Below are 17198 nucleotides of genomic sequence, written 5' to 3'. Positions count from 1 at the left end.
TGTGTGTGTGTGTGTTACTTTTTTTTTTTTTTTTTTGGTACTAAGGATTGAACTCAGGGGCACTCGACGACTGAGCTTTATTCCCAGCTCTTTTTTTTTTTTTTTTTTTGTATTTTATTTACAGACAGGGTCAAATCTTGCACTGAGTTGCTTAGTGCCTTACCATTCTTTTTATTTATTTATTTATTTATTTTTCGGTGGACACAACATCTTTGTTTGTATGTGGTGCTGAGGATCGAACCCGGGCCGCACGCATGCCAGGCGAGCGCGCTACCACTTGAGCCACATCCCCAGCCCCATTGAACTCCTGATTCTCTGCCTCAGCCTCCCAAGTCACTGGGATTATAGGCATGTGCCACCGCGCCTGGCAAGTGTTAGAAAATTTAAACTCATGTCAATTTGAGTCTTAGTGACATTCATATGATTAGATTGCTTAGAATTAAAAATATAGTGGCTGTTTTTAATATTAAGTGATGAACAACAGTATGTGCAGGATTATCTTGTAAGTTAAAATAACGGTGGTGGGGCTAGGGTTGTGGCTCAGCATTAGAGTGCTCACCTAGCATGTACCAGGCACTGGGTTCTATCCTCAGCACCGCATAAAAAATAAATAAATAAAATAAAGGTATCATGTCCAACTACAACTAGAAAAATAAAAAATAAAAAAATAATAGTGGGCTGGGGGTGTAGCTCAGTGGTAGAGCATGTGCTTAATAAGTACAAAGCTCTGGGTTCCCCCAGCATCAAAAAAAATAGGAAGAAATCTTGGAATTTTGTTAGACTTCTGAGAGTGTCTTGTGTGTGTGTTTTTTTAGATATGTATACATAAAATTAGATGCAGTTATTAGTTTTAAACACTTTTGACTATATTTAAATTATTGAAGCATACTTCCTTCTTTTTTATCTCCTAGGATATGAATAATGCCAAATTATTTAGTGATGAAGCTGCTAATATATATGAAAGAGCCATAAGCACTTTATTAAAGAAAAATATGCTTCTTTATTTTGCATATGCAGATTATGAAGAGGTGAGTAAAAATATTTCAAACTTTATAATTCAGTTTTTTACTGCATGACTAATTTTTTTTCTGTACACTTCTTTGCTGGCATATTGCTTTTGTTAGCCAGAAATGTTACAGAGTGAACAGTTGTTAGTTCTTAGCTTATATTTATTTATGCTCAGTGCAGGAGCCATTGGTGTTTGCAATGGGGGTGGGGATACAGCTCCTGTATTCCTTAGAGCTCAAATCTTGCATGGATTTGTGTGTATGTATGTGTGTATATATATATATATGTGTGTGTGTATATATATATATATGTGTGTGTGTGTGTGTGTGTATACACATATATATACATATATATATACACACTTCTCTACCACCTCAGAGTCGCATGAAGTATGAGAAGGTTCACAGTATATATAACAGACTTCTGGCAATTGAGGATATTGACCCCACCTTGGTGAGTAACTTTACAAATCTTTCTTTTCTACCTTGACAGTCTGATTTAACAACAAGATAACTTACATATGGTAAAATATACTCTTTTTTTTGTCTAGTTATATGATTCTTGATAAACAACATTGAGTCATGGGACACCATCACAATCAAGATACAAAACATTTCCTTCACCTTCCCCAAAATTCCCTTATGTGACCCCTCTCCTGGCCATCACTTTCCCATCAGAGTTGCTGTCGAATGCTGGTTTGAATTCTACTCTGGTTTTCTTTTTAACGCTGCAGTATGAAAAAGCTACAGAGGTGCTTTCTGTAACCCTTTCCTTGTGATCATGGTTAGAAGCCACTTTATGCCACATACTTGTTACTAAATAAATATTTCTTTTTAAATAAATAGAGATAGGAGAAATGAACATTCCAGCAAGGGATTTGACAAACTTATTGTATCCTGATTCTTGCTATAGTAATAGTTCCAAAGCCCTGAGGTTCTGCAGAAGTGCAATGCCATTCTTCCAGTGGATGGGAAAGGTAGAGACCTATGACTAGATCCACTGCTTTACACCAACTACACCATACTGCTTCTTTTGTATATTTATATTAGGATTCTACTGCCCTAATTGCTTACATTTAGTCATCATTTAAAAACTAACTCGGCTGATATATCTGGCAAAAATTGCTGGCATCTGTATATTGTGCTATACTGCAGTAATAAAATGACAAACTCAATAAATTCCTTTCCTTGAAGAATTCATATACTTCATCCATCCATCCACCCATCCAAACTAACCAGGTCCCTGCTAACAGTCATTAGTTCATTAAAAAACAAAACAAAAAAAACATTGCACATTCATTATGGGTAGGGAACTCTGAAGGTATTAGGTATAAAATGGGTCATAGTTTATCAGTGAAGTTCTACTCTATGATCTTTGGAAAATAAATAGTGGGCCTTCTAAATAAACCAAGAAAATGCAAAGTTAAACATACATTATAAAATATATAGCATTAAATCAAACATTGAATTTTATAGATATTATAATTCACTAATGGAGTCTTTTCGAGTACTTTCACATTTTTTCTTAAAATTTATATACTTAATTTTTTTTTGTATTGGGAGTTGAACTCAGATGCACTAACCATTGCACCACACTCTCAGCCCTTTATATATATAGGCAATTAAGGATATATTTTATTTTGAGACAGGATCACTGAGTTGCTCAGGGCCTCACTAAGTTGTTGAGGCTGGCTTTAAACTTTCAATCCTCCTGCCTCAGCATCCTGAGCTGCTGGGATTAAAAAGGTACTCCACTGCACCCAGCCTATTAATTTTTTAAACAAATTTGTACCACATCAATTTTTTTACTTTATTAGTTATCCAACTTTGTGTATTTAATTGTTTTTTTTGTTTGTTTGTTTTTTTGTTTTTTTTTCTGGTTCTGGGGATTGAACCCAGGGTTTTGTGCATGCTAGGTAAGTGCTCTACCATTAACCTACATCTCCAGCCCAATATTTATCTATCTATTTATTTATTGTACTGGGAATGGAATTCCCCCTTTAATTTTTTTTTAATATTGTTTTAGTTGTCAATGGACCTTTATTTTATTTATTTATATGTGGTGTTGAGACTTGAACCCAGTGCCTCACATGTGCTAGGCAAGTGCTCTATCATTAAGTCACAACCCCAGCCCCTGCCCCTTAAAATTTAATTTGCATTGTCTAGAATTATATGGTGATGATCGTACAACCTTTTGATTATGTTAAAAAACACTGGAGTATATACTTTAAATGGTGAATTTTGTGATATATGAATCATATCTCAATAAAAAACAAAAACACATTAATTAGCATGCATCTCTAATAACAGAAAAAAGTAGTTTATAAATAATGCATCTTCTATAATCCTACTTTCTAATTTTTTGGGTGTTGAGGATTGCTTTCTTATTGGAATCATTAGCATAGGAATCAGGTAAGCTAGTGATGCTACAGAGATTACATTCTGCCTAATTTCTGTAACACAAATATATATATGTGTGTGTGTATATATATATATGTATTTTTTTTTGCAAAGGTATATATTCAATATATGAAATTTGCAAGGAGAGCAGAAGGTATCAAATCTGGACGAATGATATTTAAAAAAGCAAGAGAAGATACCAGAACCCGCCACCATGTCTATGTTACTGCAGCACTCATGGAGTATTACTGTAGTAAGGTAAATATTGAAATACATATATAAAGATGAAGTAGTCTTCTTTATCTGAAAACATTAATTAAAAGAAAAGTAGTTCTAGTTTCTGTCATTAAACTTTAATTCATTTCATAAAGGAAAAGTGTTTATTTGTAAAATGATGTGGAATGTTATCCAAATCACTAGCTGCCTGCTAATTTATGGCTTTATGCCTTATTAAACTCCAAATTTCCTTTTATTTTACTTTTTTCTTTGAAAATGATAGACCTTGCGGTGTTGCCCAGGTTGACCTTGAAGCCATGAACTCTCTGGTTCAATTCCTTCTGTTGTCTCAGCCTCAGGCACTTGGGACTACAAGCAAGCTTTGCCATGCTTCCCTCTCTCCCTCCCTCCCTTCCTCCATTCCCTCTCTTCTTTCTTTCCTTCCTTTTGCCCCTGAGCTACATCTCCAGCACCCCTTCCACCTTTTTTTTTTTTTAAGCCAGTTACAAGGCTGGCCTCAAACTTGTAATACTCCTGCCTCAGCCTCCCAAATTGTTGGTATTACAGGTAAGTGCCACCATGCCCAGCGTAAACTCCATATTTCTGTTTTCTATTTTATTTATCTATCTATTTATTTATTTTTGGTTATCAGGGATTGAACTCCGGAGCACTCAACCAATAAGCTATATCCCCAGCCCAATTTTGTATTTTATTTAGAGACAGGGTCTCACTGAGTTGCTTTACCTCACTTTTGCTGAGGCTGGTTTTGAACTTGTGATCCTCTGTCTCAGCCTCCCCCACCACTGGGATTGCAGGTGTACCCCACCGCATCTGGCTTATTTATTTGTTTTAAACCCCATATTTCTGAACCTAAACTCCACTGGCTGATTTTTTAGCTTAGTAATTTTTACTTAACATGGTTTTAATTTTCATTTTAATTCTTTCATATCTTGTCATATTTAGGTATTGTAGTTTTAATATTCTTAGTATTTTATCTGACATTTCATAGAAATCAGTACTTGGCTGTCTTTACTTGTAGGACAAATCGGTTGCCTTTAAGATTTTTGAGCTGGGACTGAAGAAATATGGAGACATCCCAGAATATGTCCTGGCCTATATTGACTATCTCTCTCACCTCAATGGTAAGTTAATTCTAGAAGCTTTAATGGTACTTAATATTAAACCATCTGAAATTATGTTGCTAAGTTTTTCCTTCTTGAATGTATTATAATTCTGACATCACATCAAAACCACCCACTTGATAGCCACCCAAGAAATATTTGTGGCCTATCAACCAGGAGTTTATATTTATTGAATAATGATAGATGTCTTTTGACTTCAGAATGGCCTTTGATCAGCAAAGTTTTGTTATAAGTAGGATAAAGCTACAAAGTCAAGAGTTAAGAGACACAGAGTTGTTGATGTTCATTTCTGACTGTGGGCAACTCATTTCTCATCTCCTGGGCAAGAACTGACAAAAATAAATCCTCGTCAGCTGGGGATGTAGCTCAGTGGTAGAACACTTGCCTAACATTACAAGGCCATGGGTTTGACCCCCAGCATTATCAAACAAAACACACACAAAAAAAACTCTAGCCACCAATACTCAGAGATGTCCACGTAGTAAAGGCTACATGAGGCTACTGGGAAAGAAATTTTAAAGGATATTATGTTCATTAGCCTCTTTTGATTTTTATTCTGCTGTTATAATGACAATAATACAGCCATCTTTTATTGAGGTCCTAGTATGTGCCAGGTTTTGTGCTAGGTAATTCATTCATCCATATGTGTGTGTGTATAAAATTTAGTCTAGTTACCTATAGTCCAGGATATGCAACTTCTTTTTTTTAATTAATTTATTTTTTAGTTAATTTTTAAAATTTATATATGCAGTGGAATGCATTACAATTCTTATTACACATATACAGCACTATTTTTCATATCTCTGGTTGTACACAAAGTATATTCACACCCATTCATGTCTTCACACATGTACTTTGGATAACAATGTCCATCACATTCCACTATCATTTCTAACCCCATGCCCCCTCCCTTACCATCCCATCCCTCTGCCCTATCTAAATGATTATAGAATGAGATATTATAAGCATATATCAATAATTTTAGTATTTAAGAAAAATATAGCACATATAAAAGATAGTATCATTGTATCCTAAATAGTATAAAAAAGTCAAATGTTTATTTTTTAATTTCAGTTTAGTGACTATACTCTGGAAAAGACTTAACCTCAAAAAGTGAGATAGTAGGGCATTTAATTGATAAATTTTCTTGAATGAAGTTTATGTTCCTCACTAATCTTAAACTATTTGCTTTACTTTTTTTTAGAATAATTACTAGTATATGTATTTATCTTACTATTTTCTTAACATGAGCATGATATCTGATGTCAGCATTGTTTTTTCCCAGGTTCAGTATCTTAGATAGTTCCTTCATTCCTCTAACTAGCTGTCAAGCATTTATTCATTACCTTCTTTTACTAAGGACCAGGAATACAAAGATGACCAGGACTATATTCTTCTGGTCACAGAAGACTTTGATGTTAAGAATACAATTGCATCATCAGTCTTCACTGTGGCATAGTTATGAAGTTAGGTGTATAATCTTACTCTGCAATGTTCTCATCTGTAGAATGGTCAGAACAGGGAAAACTTCCATAGAATTCTTGAGGATTAAGCAATTAAATTTTGCATGTCATAATGATCATAATGATCACAAATAGTTAACATTTATGGACTGCTTTCCACATTGCAGGTGTTAAGTCAAAGACATGCAAAATTTAATTGCTTAACCAGACTTCAGATTTAGTATTAAAAAAAAGGAATGTAAGATTTCTTAATTTTTCTTATTGATTACATGTTGAAATGAATAAACTATATTAAAATTAATTTATCATTTTACTCTAGAATAGCAGAAAATTTACTTCTAAAAATATTTATTTAGCTGGTTATGGTGGCACACATCAGTAATCCCAGCAACTAGGGAGGCTGAGGCAGGAGAATTGCAAGTTTGGGGACAACCTCAGAAACTTAGTGGGATTGTCTTGAAATTTAAAAAAAAAAAATTTTTAAAGTACCGGGGATATGGCTCAGTTTCAGTAACCCTGGGTTCAATCCATGGTACCAACAAAATTTTTTATTTATTTTTATTTTTGTGGTACTAGAGATTGAACCCAGGGGTGCTCTACCAATGGAATTACACCCCTTTTTTATTTTGAGATAGGTTCCTGCTAAATTGCCCAAGCTGGCTTCAAACTTGGTATTCTCCTGCCTCAGCTTTGCAAGTTGCTGGGATTACAGGCATGTGCAATCATACCTGGCTCAGAAATTTTAAATTACATACTTGGTTCCCATTGTATTTCTTTTGGACAGTGTTGTTCTAAAGGGTGTCATAGAGAAGGCCTCATGAGTTGCATCTTGAAAAAAGAGAAATACCTGGGCATGGTGTACATGCTTGCAATCCCGATGACTCAGGAGGATCACAGATTCCAGTCCAGCCTCGGCAACTTAGAGAGACCATCTCAAAATAAAACTGGGATGTGCTCAGTAGTAGTGCACCTCTGGGCTCCACCCCAGAACCAAAAACAAAAACAGAGAGAAAAATAAGAAATAGCCAGACAAAGAGAAAAAGGCATTATTCCAGGCAAAGAACATGGCATGTAACTTCTATGTGGGATGCTAAGAAATGTATCTGTAGCAAAGCTTGGGATAAAGCAAAAAGGATAAAATGCAGTATTTAACATTTTTGAAAAGTTTAATATGTGAAATTGAAAGTTGTGAATAAAGTTCGTGCCACTTCTTTGGCATAATTCATTTACTCTCTCTCGGGCTTATGTCTCGGGAGTAAATTGAATAAATACCCTAAGGCAATAAAAACCAGTTACTTGGGCTGGAGCTCAGTTGGTGGAGTGCTTGCCTTGCATGCACAAGGCCCTGGGTTTGATCCCCAGCACCAAAAAAAAAAGTCACTGCACTAGAATTTTGTTCACTTTTTTTTGTTTTGTTTTGTTTTTTAGTTGTAGGTGTATTTTTTTTTATTTAAAAAAATTTTTTTATGTGGTGCCAAGGATTGAACCCAGTGACTCATGTGTGCTAGGCAAGCACTCTGCCACTGAGCCACAACCTTGGCCCCTCTATACTAGAGTTTTACTTTTTCTGGTGTACTTAACCACTTAGGGCCTCACTGAGGCTGGCTTTGAACTCATGATATCCTCCTGCCTCAGCCTCTAAAACCTCTGGGATTACAAGCGTGTGCCACCAAGCCCAGCTGTTTTAGTTATTTTAAAAACAACTTTATTGTATAATTTACATATCATAAATGCACCCATTTGAATTATACAATTCAATGATTGTTGGATTTACTACTGTATTCTTAAATTTTAAAAAGTCCCTTACAGTTTAACAAGTTTTGTTTCCCCACTTTCAATTGCAGAGGAACTCCTAAGACTTAAAATTTAATCTACTCTGGCAACTATTCTTTAATTCATTTACTATTTGCTTCTCAGTCTAGATATTATTGTTTATCTACAAGATGGTAAAATAATGAAATGTAGATTAGTCCTGGTATCTTAAAAATAAAAGAAACTCAATTGTAACTAAGTTTGAACTTGTTATTTTTTAAATGTTAGTAGCCTGAGTTATTATGTCAGCAGGCATGTAATTTTCATTATTTTTAAGACAAATAGGACGCCTTGATCCAATATTACACTGCTTGTATTACAACTGCAGTGTAGTACAGAGAGCTGAACTAGAGGTAAAAAAAAAAAACCTGGTTTCTAGTTACAGCTCTGTTATGCAATGACAATAAACAAATCAAAATTACTCAATTCTTTTGAACCTCAAGTTTCCTTATCTGTAAAAGTCAGGTGTGACTATAGTTACCTTTCTGCAGAGGATTTTTGTGAGGATTAAGTTGAAATAATTCTTGTAAAAATATATTGTTAAATTGTAAAACTGACTTTTTTAATATTTAAATTTTGTTAAATATCCTAGAGGACAACAATACCCGAGTTTTGTTTGAACGAGTTTTGACATCTGGAAGCCTTCCTCCAGAGAAGTCTGGGTAAGTCATTGTGAAAATGACAGCTTTCATCCTCTAGTTAGGAGTGAATGTTTGCTTGAGTAGGCCTTTAGGAGATAGAGTCCCCTTCTCTCCCAAGGTTCATTTTACTTACCTGTAATATTTTCATAACTTGATTATTTTCCCATAAGGATTAGAATTGTTTTGAGAGTGCCTTCCTAATTTATTATTAAATATTTAATGTCTTTCTAGTTTACTATATCTCTAGAAATTGATATGAATGAGGACTTCGGAAGTTTTTACCTCAATAATCCAAAGCAGACTGTTTTACATATTGAAAGTTTGTTTTATATATTGTGCCCCCAGTTTGTGATTTTGACTCTTGTCAGTCATATCAGACAGAGGAACAACACAGTAGAAATAGTAAGGCTTTGGGGTCTTGGGTTTAATTTCCAGCTCAGCCCACATAGACACTGGGCATATTTTAAACCTCACCAATCCTCACTTTCTGAGTCACAGTAATACCTACCAGTGTAGGATTTTTCTGATAGCCCTGTACCTGGTATATCGTAGGTACTCAATATATTCTTTTGTACATTTAGTAATCTCAGACCTTTACTGTTGATCGTTGGAACAATGATGAGACAAGTTTGTCCTGAGTGATCTACATTCATGGGGAAAAGATGAAAATGTATTTATAATTCATGCCACTAAACAAAATTCAGAAGAAATTAGAAATCTGTCTGGATTCCTTTTCCAACTCTTCCACTTAGTTTACCCTAAGATAAGTGTCTCTTATGGATCACAAAGAATAGGAAAGTATGCTAAATAAGAAACAACTGAAAATTTCAAGTATTTAGGGTAAAGTATTATAATTTACATTCAAAAATAAGATCAACCAAATATGGCAAAATATTGTTATTAAATCTGGGTAATGGTATAAGTATTCATTATACTCTTCCATTTTTTCTATAGTTTGGAAGTTTTTATGATAAAAAAGAGCTTTTTATAATTCAAGAAGAAAGGGGGAGAGATTCAGGCTTTTTTTTTTTTTTTCTTTTCCTCTTTGATAAATGGACTCCCTGCCCTAAAACCAGAATAACCAAGTATTAATTATATTTCTTTTCTTATAGAGAAATCTGGGCCCGGTTTCTAGCTTTTGAAAGTAATATTGGTGATCTCGCCAGTATACTCAAAGTGGAAAAAAGACGGTTTACAGCATTCAAAGAAGAGTACGAAGGCAAAGAAACAGCTTTGCTGGTAGACAGATATAAGTTTATGGATTTATATCCTTGCTCTGCAAGTGAACTAAAGGCACTGGGTTATAAGGTATGTACCAAGGATCAAGGTGCCTGTAGTATTTTTGTTTTTCCAATGTTTTAGAAGAATTTATGGATAACCAACATTCTAAATGAGTAAATTCTGAAACATCAATTAATCTAGTTTTAGAACAGATTTGCAAAAAATAAACAAGAAAAAGATTCACTGATTTTTCTTGGTTTATGAAACATCAAGTATCAAAAGTCGCTGAATAAAATAATAATTGAAAAATGAGATTTAACAAATACTTTCATTCTATTCCTGAAATTGTCTGTGCCTTACATCTTATGTCCTGTGAGTGGTGGAAAAGTATATGAAGGAAAGAAAAAAAATTCTGAATATCATCTTAGGTACTACTTTTTTCTAATTGATGAATGTGTTTTGATAGATCTTAAACCAAATGTAGTTTCTGTTCTACTCAGTAAAACATAATGAGGAAACATGACAACTTGTTCAATTCATAAAATATCCTGAGAGATTTATAGCCTTAAAACAGCACTCCTTCAGTGGCCTCAGGGGAATAGGCTCAAATAGGAATGGAATTCTCCTATGTAGACTGCTGAGCCATAAAAATCAAATCTGGTCCAGGAACCTGTTTAAGTCAGGAGGAAAGATGTAATGTTTATGAAGCACCAGAAATAGCCCTTGCTGAGAAAAGAATCATTTCTTGATCTTTCTGTCCCACGTGAACAAAGATCAAGATTTTGGAAATCCAAAGGGAAGATGGATACACCAGAGTCCTCGCTTGATTGCTTTAAGCCAGCTAGCTTTAGGGTATTCTCGACCATCATTCTTCTTTTTCTCACTGCCCTCTTTTAGTCTGAGTCTCACTCTGTGTTGGAACCATATTAAAACTGAGAAAAATTACCCCATGATTCAGCTTCAGACATTTTCTTTAGTGGACGCCCTAGTTCTGTGCCAGTCCCTGGTTCCTATTCTCAACCAGGGGAGTCTTAGTATTCATGGGATCACTGCTCAAGAATAAGTGGCTTCTGCTTCTTGATCCTTAATGAAAAGGCAAAGACATTTTAAGACTACTTTATTAGAACAAGGCTATTTGAACTTTCCCAAGATGAAAATGAAAATTAAGGTTAATGAAAATAACTACTTGTTGAATATGAATTTTCCATCCTGTATTTCTATGTCTATTCTTATTTGGAAAGAATTAATGTACTTCTTCATGTGGTGGTCAGTGATGTGTTATGTACATGCAAGTCAGAGAGAAAAGCAGTTCCCATTGTCCCTAGTCATTTAGATTTGCCTATATAATACCAGATGTCACCAACTGTCTGAGCAAATTTGAGAAGAGTGAAAAGGGACAGGGCCTGTTAACACATTTTCAGACCTGACAGTATACTGAAAAGATGCCTCTGGATTGGTTGAGGTCAAATGCCAGGCTCCCAAACCTCTATTTCTTATGAGAAATGTGGCCCTTTGAGCTTTAGTCCCTTCTATAAAATGGAGATGTCAGGAGGAAAACTGACAAATGGTGGCTGTTTAATATATATGTTCCTTTTTCCCCGCAGCAGTATGTTGGGAATCATTCTTCATTAGCAAAATCTTACTCGTGAGTGTAGGTGCTGGCAAACCTTTTATTTGTACCTTTATGCAGCAGGACCTCCCCTAACCAAGCTTCTCACCTAAAGAAACAGACAGATGTGTTCAATTCTAATGGAAAAGAGGGGTCAAAAGAATATCTAAAATCTTGAATTTTCTTCCAAATCACCCCTATGTTTGCTGTCATCTTACAACCTCTCCCACAAGAGCTTGAGAAATTTGTCTCCTGTCACCTATGTGGTGATACAATCTAGTGATCCTTAGATGGGGTCAGGGTAAGGTCATAAAACACCAAGTCTTCAGAGTCAGTAGCTATCCTTTAAGTAACAATCTTTATCATCATTAAACTTCTTGCTTCTCTCTCTATTCTCTCTCTGTGGTTTTAACCCAATTATTCTCACTGTATCCTCAAGATTGTAGAACTGCACAATTTATAAGACCCTTTTTCAGGTTTAGGATTCTTCTGTTCTGCATTTTCAGGATGTCTCCCGTGCTAAGCTAGCAGCTATAATTCCAGACCCAGTTGTAGCTCCTTCTATAGTGCCTGTTCTGAAAGATGAAGTGGATAGAAAACCAGAATACCCTAAACCAGACACCCAGCAGATGATTCCATTTCAGCCACGGCATTTAGCACGTAAGCCATGACTTCAGATCCAGCACCGAGGCTTCGGTGTGTTTGTGGATTTAAATCCAAGGTGTGGGGGGAAAGTAACATGGCCTTTCCATTGTAGGTTAATTATTAGACTTAGGGTTACTGTGACAAGTGACTTGGTAGTAATCTTTGAACCAGATAAACTAAGAATGTCCTAAAAAAAACAAAACTCTGTGGTCCAGATTCCAGTAACCCATTTTGGTAGTGATACTTAGTTTTCAAAAATGCTGTAGGTGCAGATCACTTGAATATCTGGAAACTTACCTTGGTGGTGTTATTTGGTATTTATTCAGTTACTAATAGTATCCCCTCTAAATCGTTTTTAAACAAGGCCCTTCTGATTAAATATGCTATTGATTAACTGCCTTTAAATAGGATTGATGAACAAGTGACATGTGCAGCTCAGAAAGTCCTCAACAAAAACTTACTTCAGCTCAGCCCCTGGGTTTCCTTACACAAAGTCACTTGTCACTTTTCTGTTTCCAGGTGGCCACAGGGTTGAGAATGCATTTCCTGTCTCACCCATTTGAGTTGGTCAAGCGGGTTAAGCACTGACAGCATATTTTAAAAAGACCAGAACAAAAAATAGAAACCTAGAAAATCATTATGTGCGAGTTACTTCATTTTAGCTCTTACCTGCACGGAAGTTTTTCCATCCCACTTGGGTCATGCTTTCCTTCTCTCACAGCTCCAGGTTTACACCCTGTCCCTGGTGGAGTATTTCCAGTGCCCCCTGCAGCTGTCGTTTTGATGAAACTTCTCCCTCCTCCTATCTGTTTCCAGGTTTGTTCACTATTTTCATGGTATATACTGGCTCTAGGGATTAGACCCATTGTATGCTTTTCCTACTATTTTAACTTTCCCAGTAACTGGTAATTAAAATTTATGTGTCAAAATAGGGTCCTTTTGTACAAGTGGATGAATTGATGGAAATTTTCCGAAGATGCAAGATACCAAATAGTGAGTAATGAGAACTCCATTTTCAGAGTTATTCACATTCTTGTCTCCTAGGCAGGAGAGCTGGTTATTCTTTGCTATTGAAGTCTCCCACCAGCCAGCCAACTTGCAGAAGTATAATGAAACCCAGGAGTGGGCTGGACTCTCTTGAACAGAGAGACTTACTTATTCAGATTCTAAGTAAAATGTCCTATAAGCTTATCTTTTCTATCCATGTGAACATGTACTATCCAATCTGGCTTGTGAAAACAATTAGTTTTAATAGAGTTTTGGTCTTTTCCCTTAGTTTAGAATCAGCAATACTACCTTGCTGTGCTAATAAGCCAAGAAATGAGCTAATAAGTATCCAAAGTAGAACATGCTCATTCTTTCACAGTAGCATGATCTTAAACACTGTCCAACAGTCTTCTTGCTGTTTCTGCAGCTGTTGAGGAAGCCGTGAGGATCATTACTGGTGGGGCCCCAGAGCTGGCTGTGGAAGGCAATGGTCCAGTGGAAAGTAACGCCGTACTCACCAAGGCTGTCAAAAGGCCCAACGAGGATTCAGATGAAGATGAAGAAAAGGGAGCTGTTGTCCCCCCTGTCCATGACATCTACAGAGCGCGGCAGCAGAAGCGAATTCGATGAAGCAGGCTCAAAACCTGCCTCTGAGAAAACTCTTACCCAGGATTCCCTTTTGCCTCTTAAGTCATATGTTTAAAAGAGACAATACTTTGTTACAAGGTTCTTGGAAACAAAGTTGTATTGTCATTGGTGCCTCTATCATATGGTTCTTGAGAAAAAGACAAACTTATGTGAATTTTAGAATATGGAACAGACCTATGCTCTAAGCAAGATTAGGTTTTCAAAAATGTGAGAACAGTACAAAACAGCAGAACCACATTTTGTTCCCTCTTCAAGGGTGTCTTGTATGTCCCGCTTGAAGATTTGTGAGTTTTCCACAGTTTTATTTTAAAAACTGGATGGCTTATGATTGTAAAGCATTTTATCACATTTTCTGAAAAACAGTTGTTCTCGGTTTGCTTATGTAGAGTCCTGCCTTATTGTTTGTTTTTATTTATGGCAGAATGTATGGAGTCTGTTTTGTAGTTTAAAATTTTAAAACAGTCCTTTAGAAAATAAAGGATTTCAAAAACATGTCTCTACACTTTTTTTAATATTTATTTTTCGATTGTAGTTGGACACAGTACCTTTATTTTATTTATTTATTTATTTATTTTTATATTTATTTTTTAGGTGTAGATGGACACAACACAATGCCTTTATTTTTATGTGGTGCTAAGGATCAAACCCAGGGATTCGCATGTGCTAGGCAAGCACTCTACCACTGAGCCACAAGCCCAACCCCTCTTTCTAATTTTTCATTCAGATTTTATTTACAATAGCTACTTTATATTATTCAGCCTTTTTCTTTCTTTTTTTTTTCCCCCCAGTTCTGGGGATTGAACCCAGTGGTGTTCTACCACTGAACCACATTCTGAGCCCTTTTTCATTTTTTGATGTTTTGAGACAGGGTTTAAGTTGCCCAGGCTGGCCCTGAACTTCTGATCCTCCTGCCTCAGCCTCCAGAGTCACTGAGATAACAGGTCTGTGTAGCCATAACATGGCCAGGTAGCCAATACCATTTAAAATAAATGGCACTGGGGCATGGTGGCACATGCCTATAATTCCAGCAACTCCATGAGGCTAAGGCAGGATGATTGCTAGTTCAAGGCCAGACTCAGCAACATAGTGAGAACCTGTCTCAAAATCAAAAATAAAAAGGGCTAGGGAGGTAGGTAGCTCAGTGGTAAAGCACCCCTGGGTTAAATCCCTAGTAACAAAATTTAATAATAGTAAATAAATATTATTATTAATAATAATAAATGGCTTTAAGAGGCCTGTAATCCCAGCAACTCCACAGGCTAAGTAAGGTAAGCCAGCCTCAACAACTTAGTGAGGCCCTAAGCAACTTATCGAGACCTTATCTCAAAAAAGGGGGTGGGGGTTTGGAATGTGGAATGTGGCTCAGCTATTAAGCACAACAATAAATAAATAATAAATATAAATGATAACACCCCAAGAAAAAGTCATGTACACTTAATTGCATGCCATTTCCTGGTCTTTTTGATACTAAAAGCTTTTTTATTTTTTCTCACCTCCTCTGGTGTTGTCAATCAAACCCATGGCCTGGTGCATGCTTAGGCAAATGTTCTTTACCACCTCACTTTTTTATTTGGAGGCAGTCTTAGTAAATTAAATTGCTGGAGGTTGGCCTCACATTTTCGATCCTCCTGCCTCAGACTCCCAAGTTGCTGGGATTATGGGTGTATGCCCAGACTTTGAAAACAGCAAATTAAACAGTTAGAAATCCTCTAATGTGAGTACATTTTCCCCTAATTATATCTGAGGCAGATTAAGATATTTCATTTTGCATTGCTCTTAAAAGCAACCTAAATATGGGAATTCCTTCACCCACTGTGTCATTCTTTGTCAAGTATATTTTGAAAGATGATTAATACTCAAAATTTTTTTTCATGAGCTAAACAGCATTAATGAAAATTATATCCAATTAACCAAATTATAATTATAGTGAGCAAAAACTTGTCATGCAGACTAAGTCCAAAGAATTAAGTTTTGTTCTTTGGTAGTAATTATCTTCTCTTAACTCATTTCTGGAAAACCTACTCACTGAAAACTTAGTTGAGCCTAAAGGGTTGTGATTCAGGATGAAAGCTAAAACTTGGGAAGGAAACAGAAAGGAGAGAAACGTAAAAATAGTATGGTTTCAAAGAAACTTACACATTGAGAACATAATTTAGAATTTGAATTCAGATGTGATTAAATAATCTTATATTAAAAAATCAGCTTTAGGGGCTGGGATTGTAGCTTAGCGGTAGAGCGCTCACCTAGCACGTGTGAGGCGCTGGGTTTGATCCTCAGCACCACCTAAAAAAATAAAATAAAGGTATTGTGTCCAACTACAACTAAAGAAAAAAAATCAGCTTTAGCTGGGTGCAGTGGTGCACACTTGTAATCCCAGCAACTTGGGAGGCTGAGGCAGAAGGATCACAAGTTCAAAGCTAGCCTTGGCAACTCAGTGAGACCCTGTCTCTAAATAATTTACTTGGGTCAGGCTTGGTGCATGCCTGTAATCCCAGCAGCTAGGGAGGCTGAGACAGGAGGATCACGTGTTCAAAGCCAGCCTCAGCAACTTAGCAAGGCACTAAGTAACTTAGACCCTGTCTCTGTATAAAAATACAAAATGGGGCTGGAAATGTGGCTCAGTGGTTGAGCGCCCCTGAGTTCAATCCCGATACCAAAAAAAAAATTTTTAAAAGGGCTGGGGATGTGGCCCAGTGGCTAACTGCTCCTGGGTTCAATACCCGGTACCCACCTACCCCCTCAAAAAATCAAATCAGCTTTGAATTCTGGCATTAACTACTAAAACTCCAAAGATGTTATATCTATGTTGCCATACCTAGCAAAGTAAAAAAAAGTCAATTATAGAAACTACCTTCTAGTAAATATAAAACTATCAATAACAAAATTATACCACTGAAAAAGAATGAAAAATATCATTTTTGTCAGCATATTGACCTTGGTTGATAATTATGAATTCATTTGGTAATTTTTTAACCCTCTATTGGTCCACAGTTACTATATAAATGATAAGAATTCTTTATGTTGGCAAAAAGGCAGCCTTTTTAACAAATAGTGCTGGGGAGACTGGTTATCTGTATGTAGAAGAATGAGACTAAACTCCTACCTCCCACCTTATGCAAAAATCAACTCAAAATGGATAGACGTCTTAAGAATTAGACCAGAAATTATGTGACTCCTAGAAGAAAATATAGGGTCCACACCAGCACGTAAGCACAGGCAACAACTTTCTCAATAGAACCCTTCAAGCTCAGGAAAAATGTTGAGTTAATAAATGAGATGGCATCAAATTAAAAACTAAGGCACAGTAAAGGAAACAATTTTAAGAATTTGAAGAAAGAACCTAAGAATGGGAGAAAATCTTTGCTACCTACTCTTCTGACAGGATTCTCAAAAGCAGAAATACAAAT

General features: G+C 36.0%; 1 protein-coding gene across 1 annotated transcript in view; it reads left to right on the top strand.

Moving 5' to 3' along the window:
• The window catches only part of Cstf3 (cleavage stimulation factor subunit 3), a 79013-nt gene extending 64730 nt beyond the window's left edge, over nt 1–14283 (top strand). Inside the window, exons 12-21 of the mRNA XM_015477745.2 lie at nt 912–1028; nt 1387–1461; nt 3522–3665; nt 4663–4765; nt 8633–8702; nt 9794–9989; nt 12018–12171; nt 12878–12972; nt 13089–13149; nt 13571–14283. Of these exons, the coding sequence (XP_015333231.1) occupies nt 912–1028; nt 1387–1461; nt 3522–3665; nt 4663–4765; nt 8633–8702; nt 9794–9989; nt 12018–12171; nt 12878–12972; nt 13089–13149; nt 13571–13773 (1218 nt within the window). The 3' untranslated portion in view covers nt 13774–14283. The remainder of the gene's footprint in view (nt 1–911; nt 1029–1386; nt 1462–3521; nt 3666–4662; nt 4766–8632; nt 8703–9793; nt 9990–12017; nt 12172–12877; nt 12973–13088; nt 13150–13570) is intronic.
• The last annotated feature ends 2915 nt before the right edge of the window (nt 14284–17198 follow it).

The sequence above is a fragment of the Marmota marmota genome, unplaced genomic scaffold (assembly GCF_001458135.2).
Source record: "Marmota marmota marmota unplaced genomic scaffold, marMar, whole genome shotgun sequence".
In the NCBI taxonomy this organism is placed as follows: Eukaryota; Metazoa; Chordata; class Mammalia; order Rodentia; family Sciuridae; genus Marmota; species Marmota marmota.
Note: the sequence above shows the minus strand (reverse complement) of the source record. Positions and strands in the feature narration are given on the sequence as shown.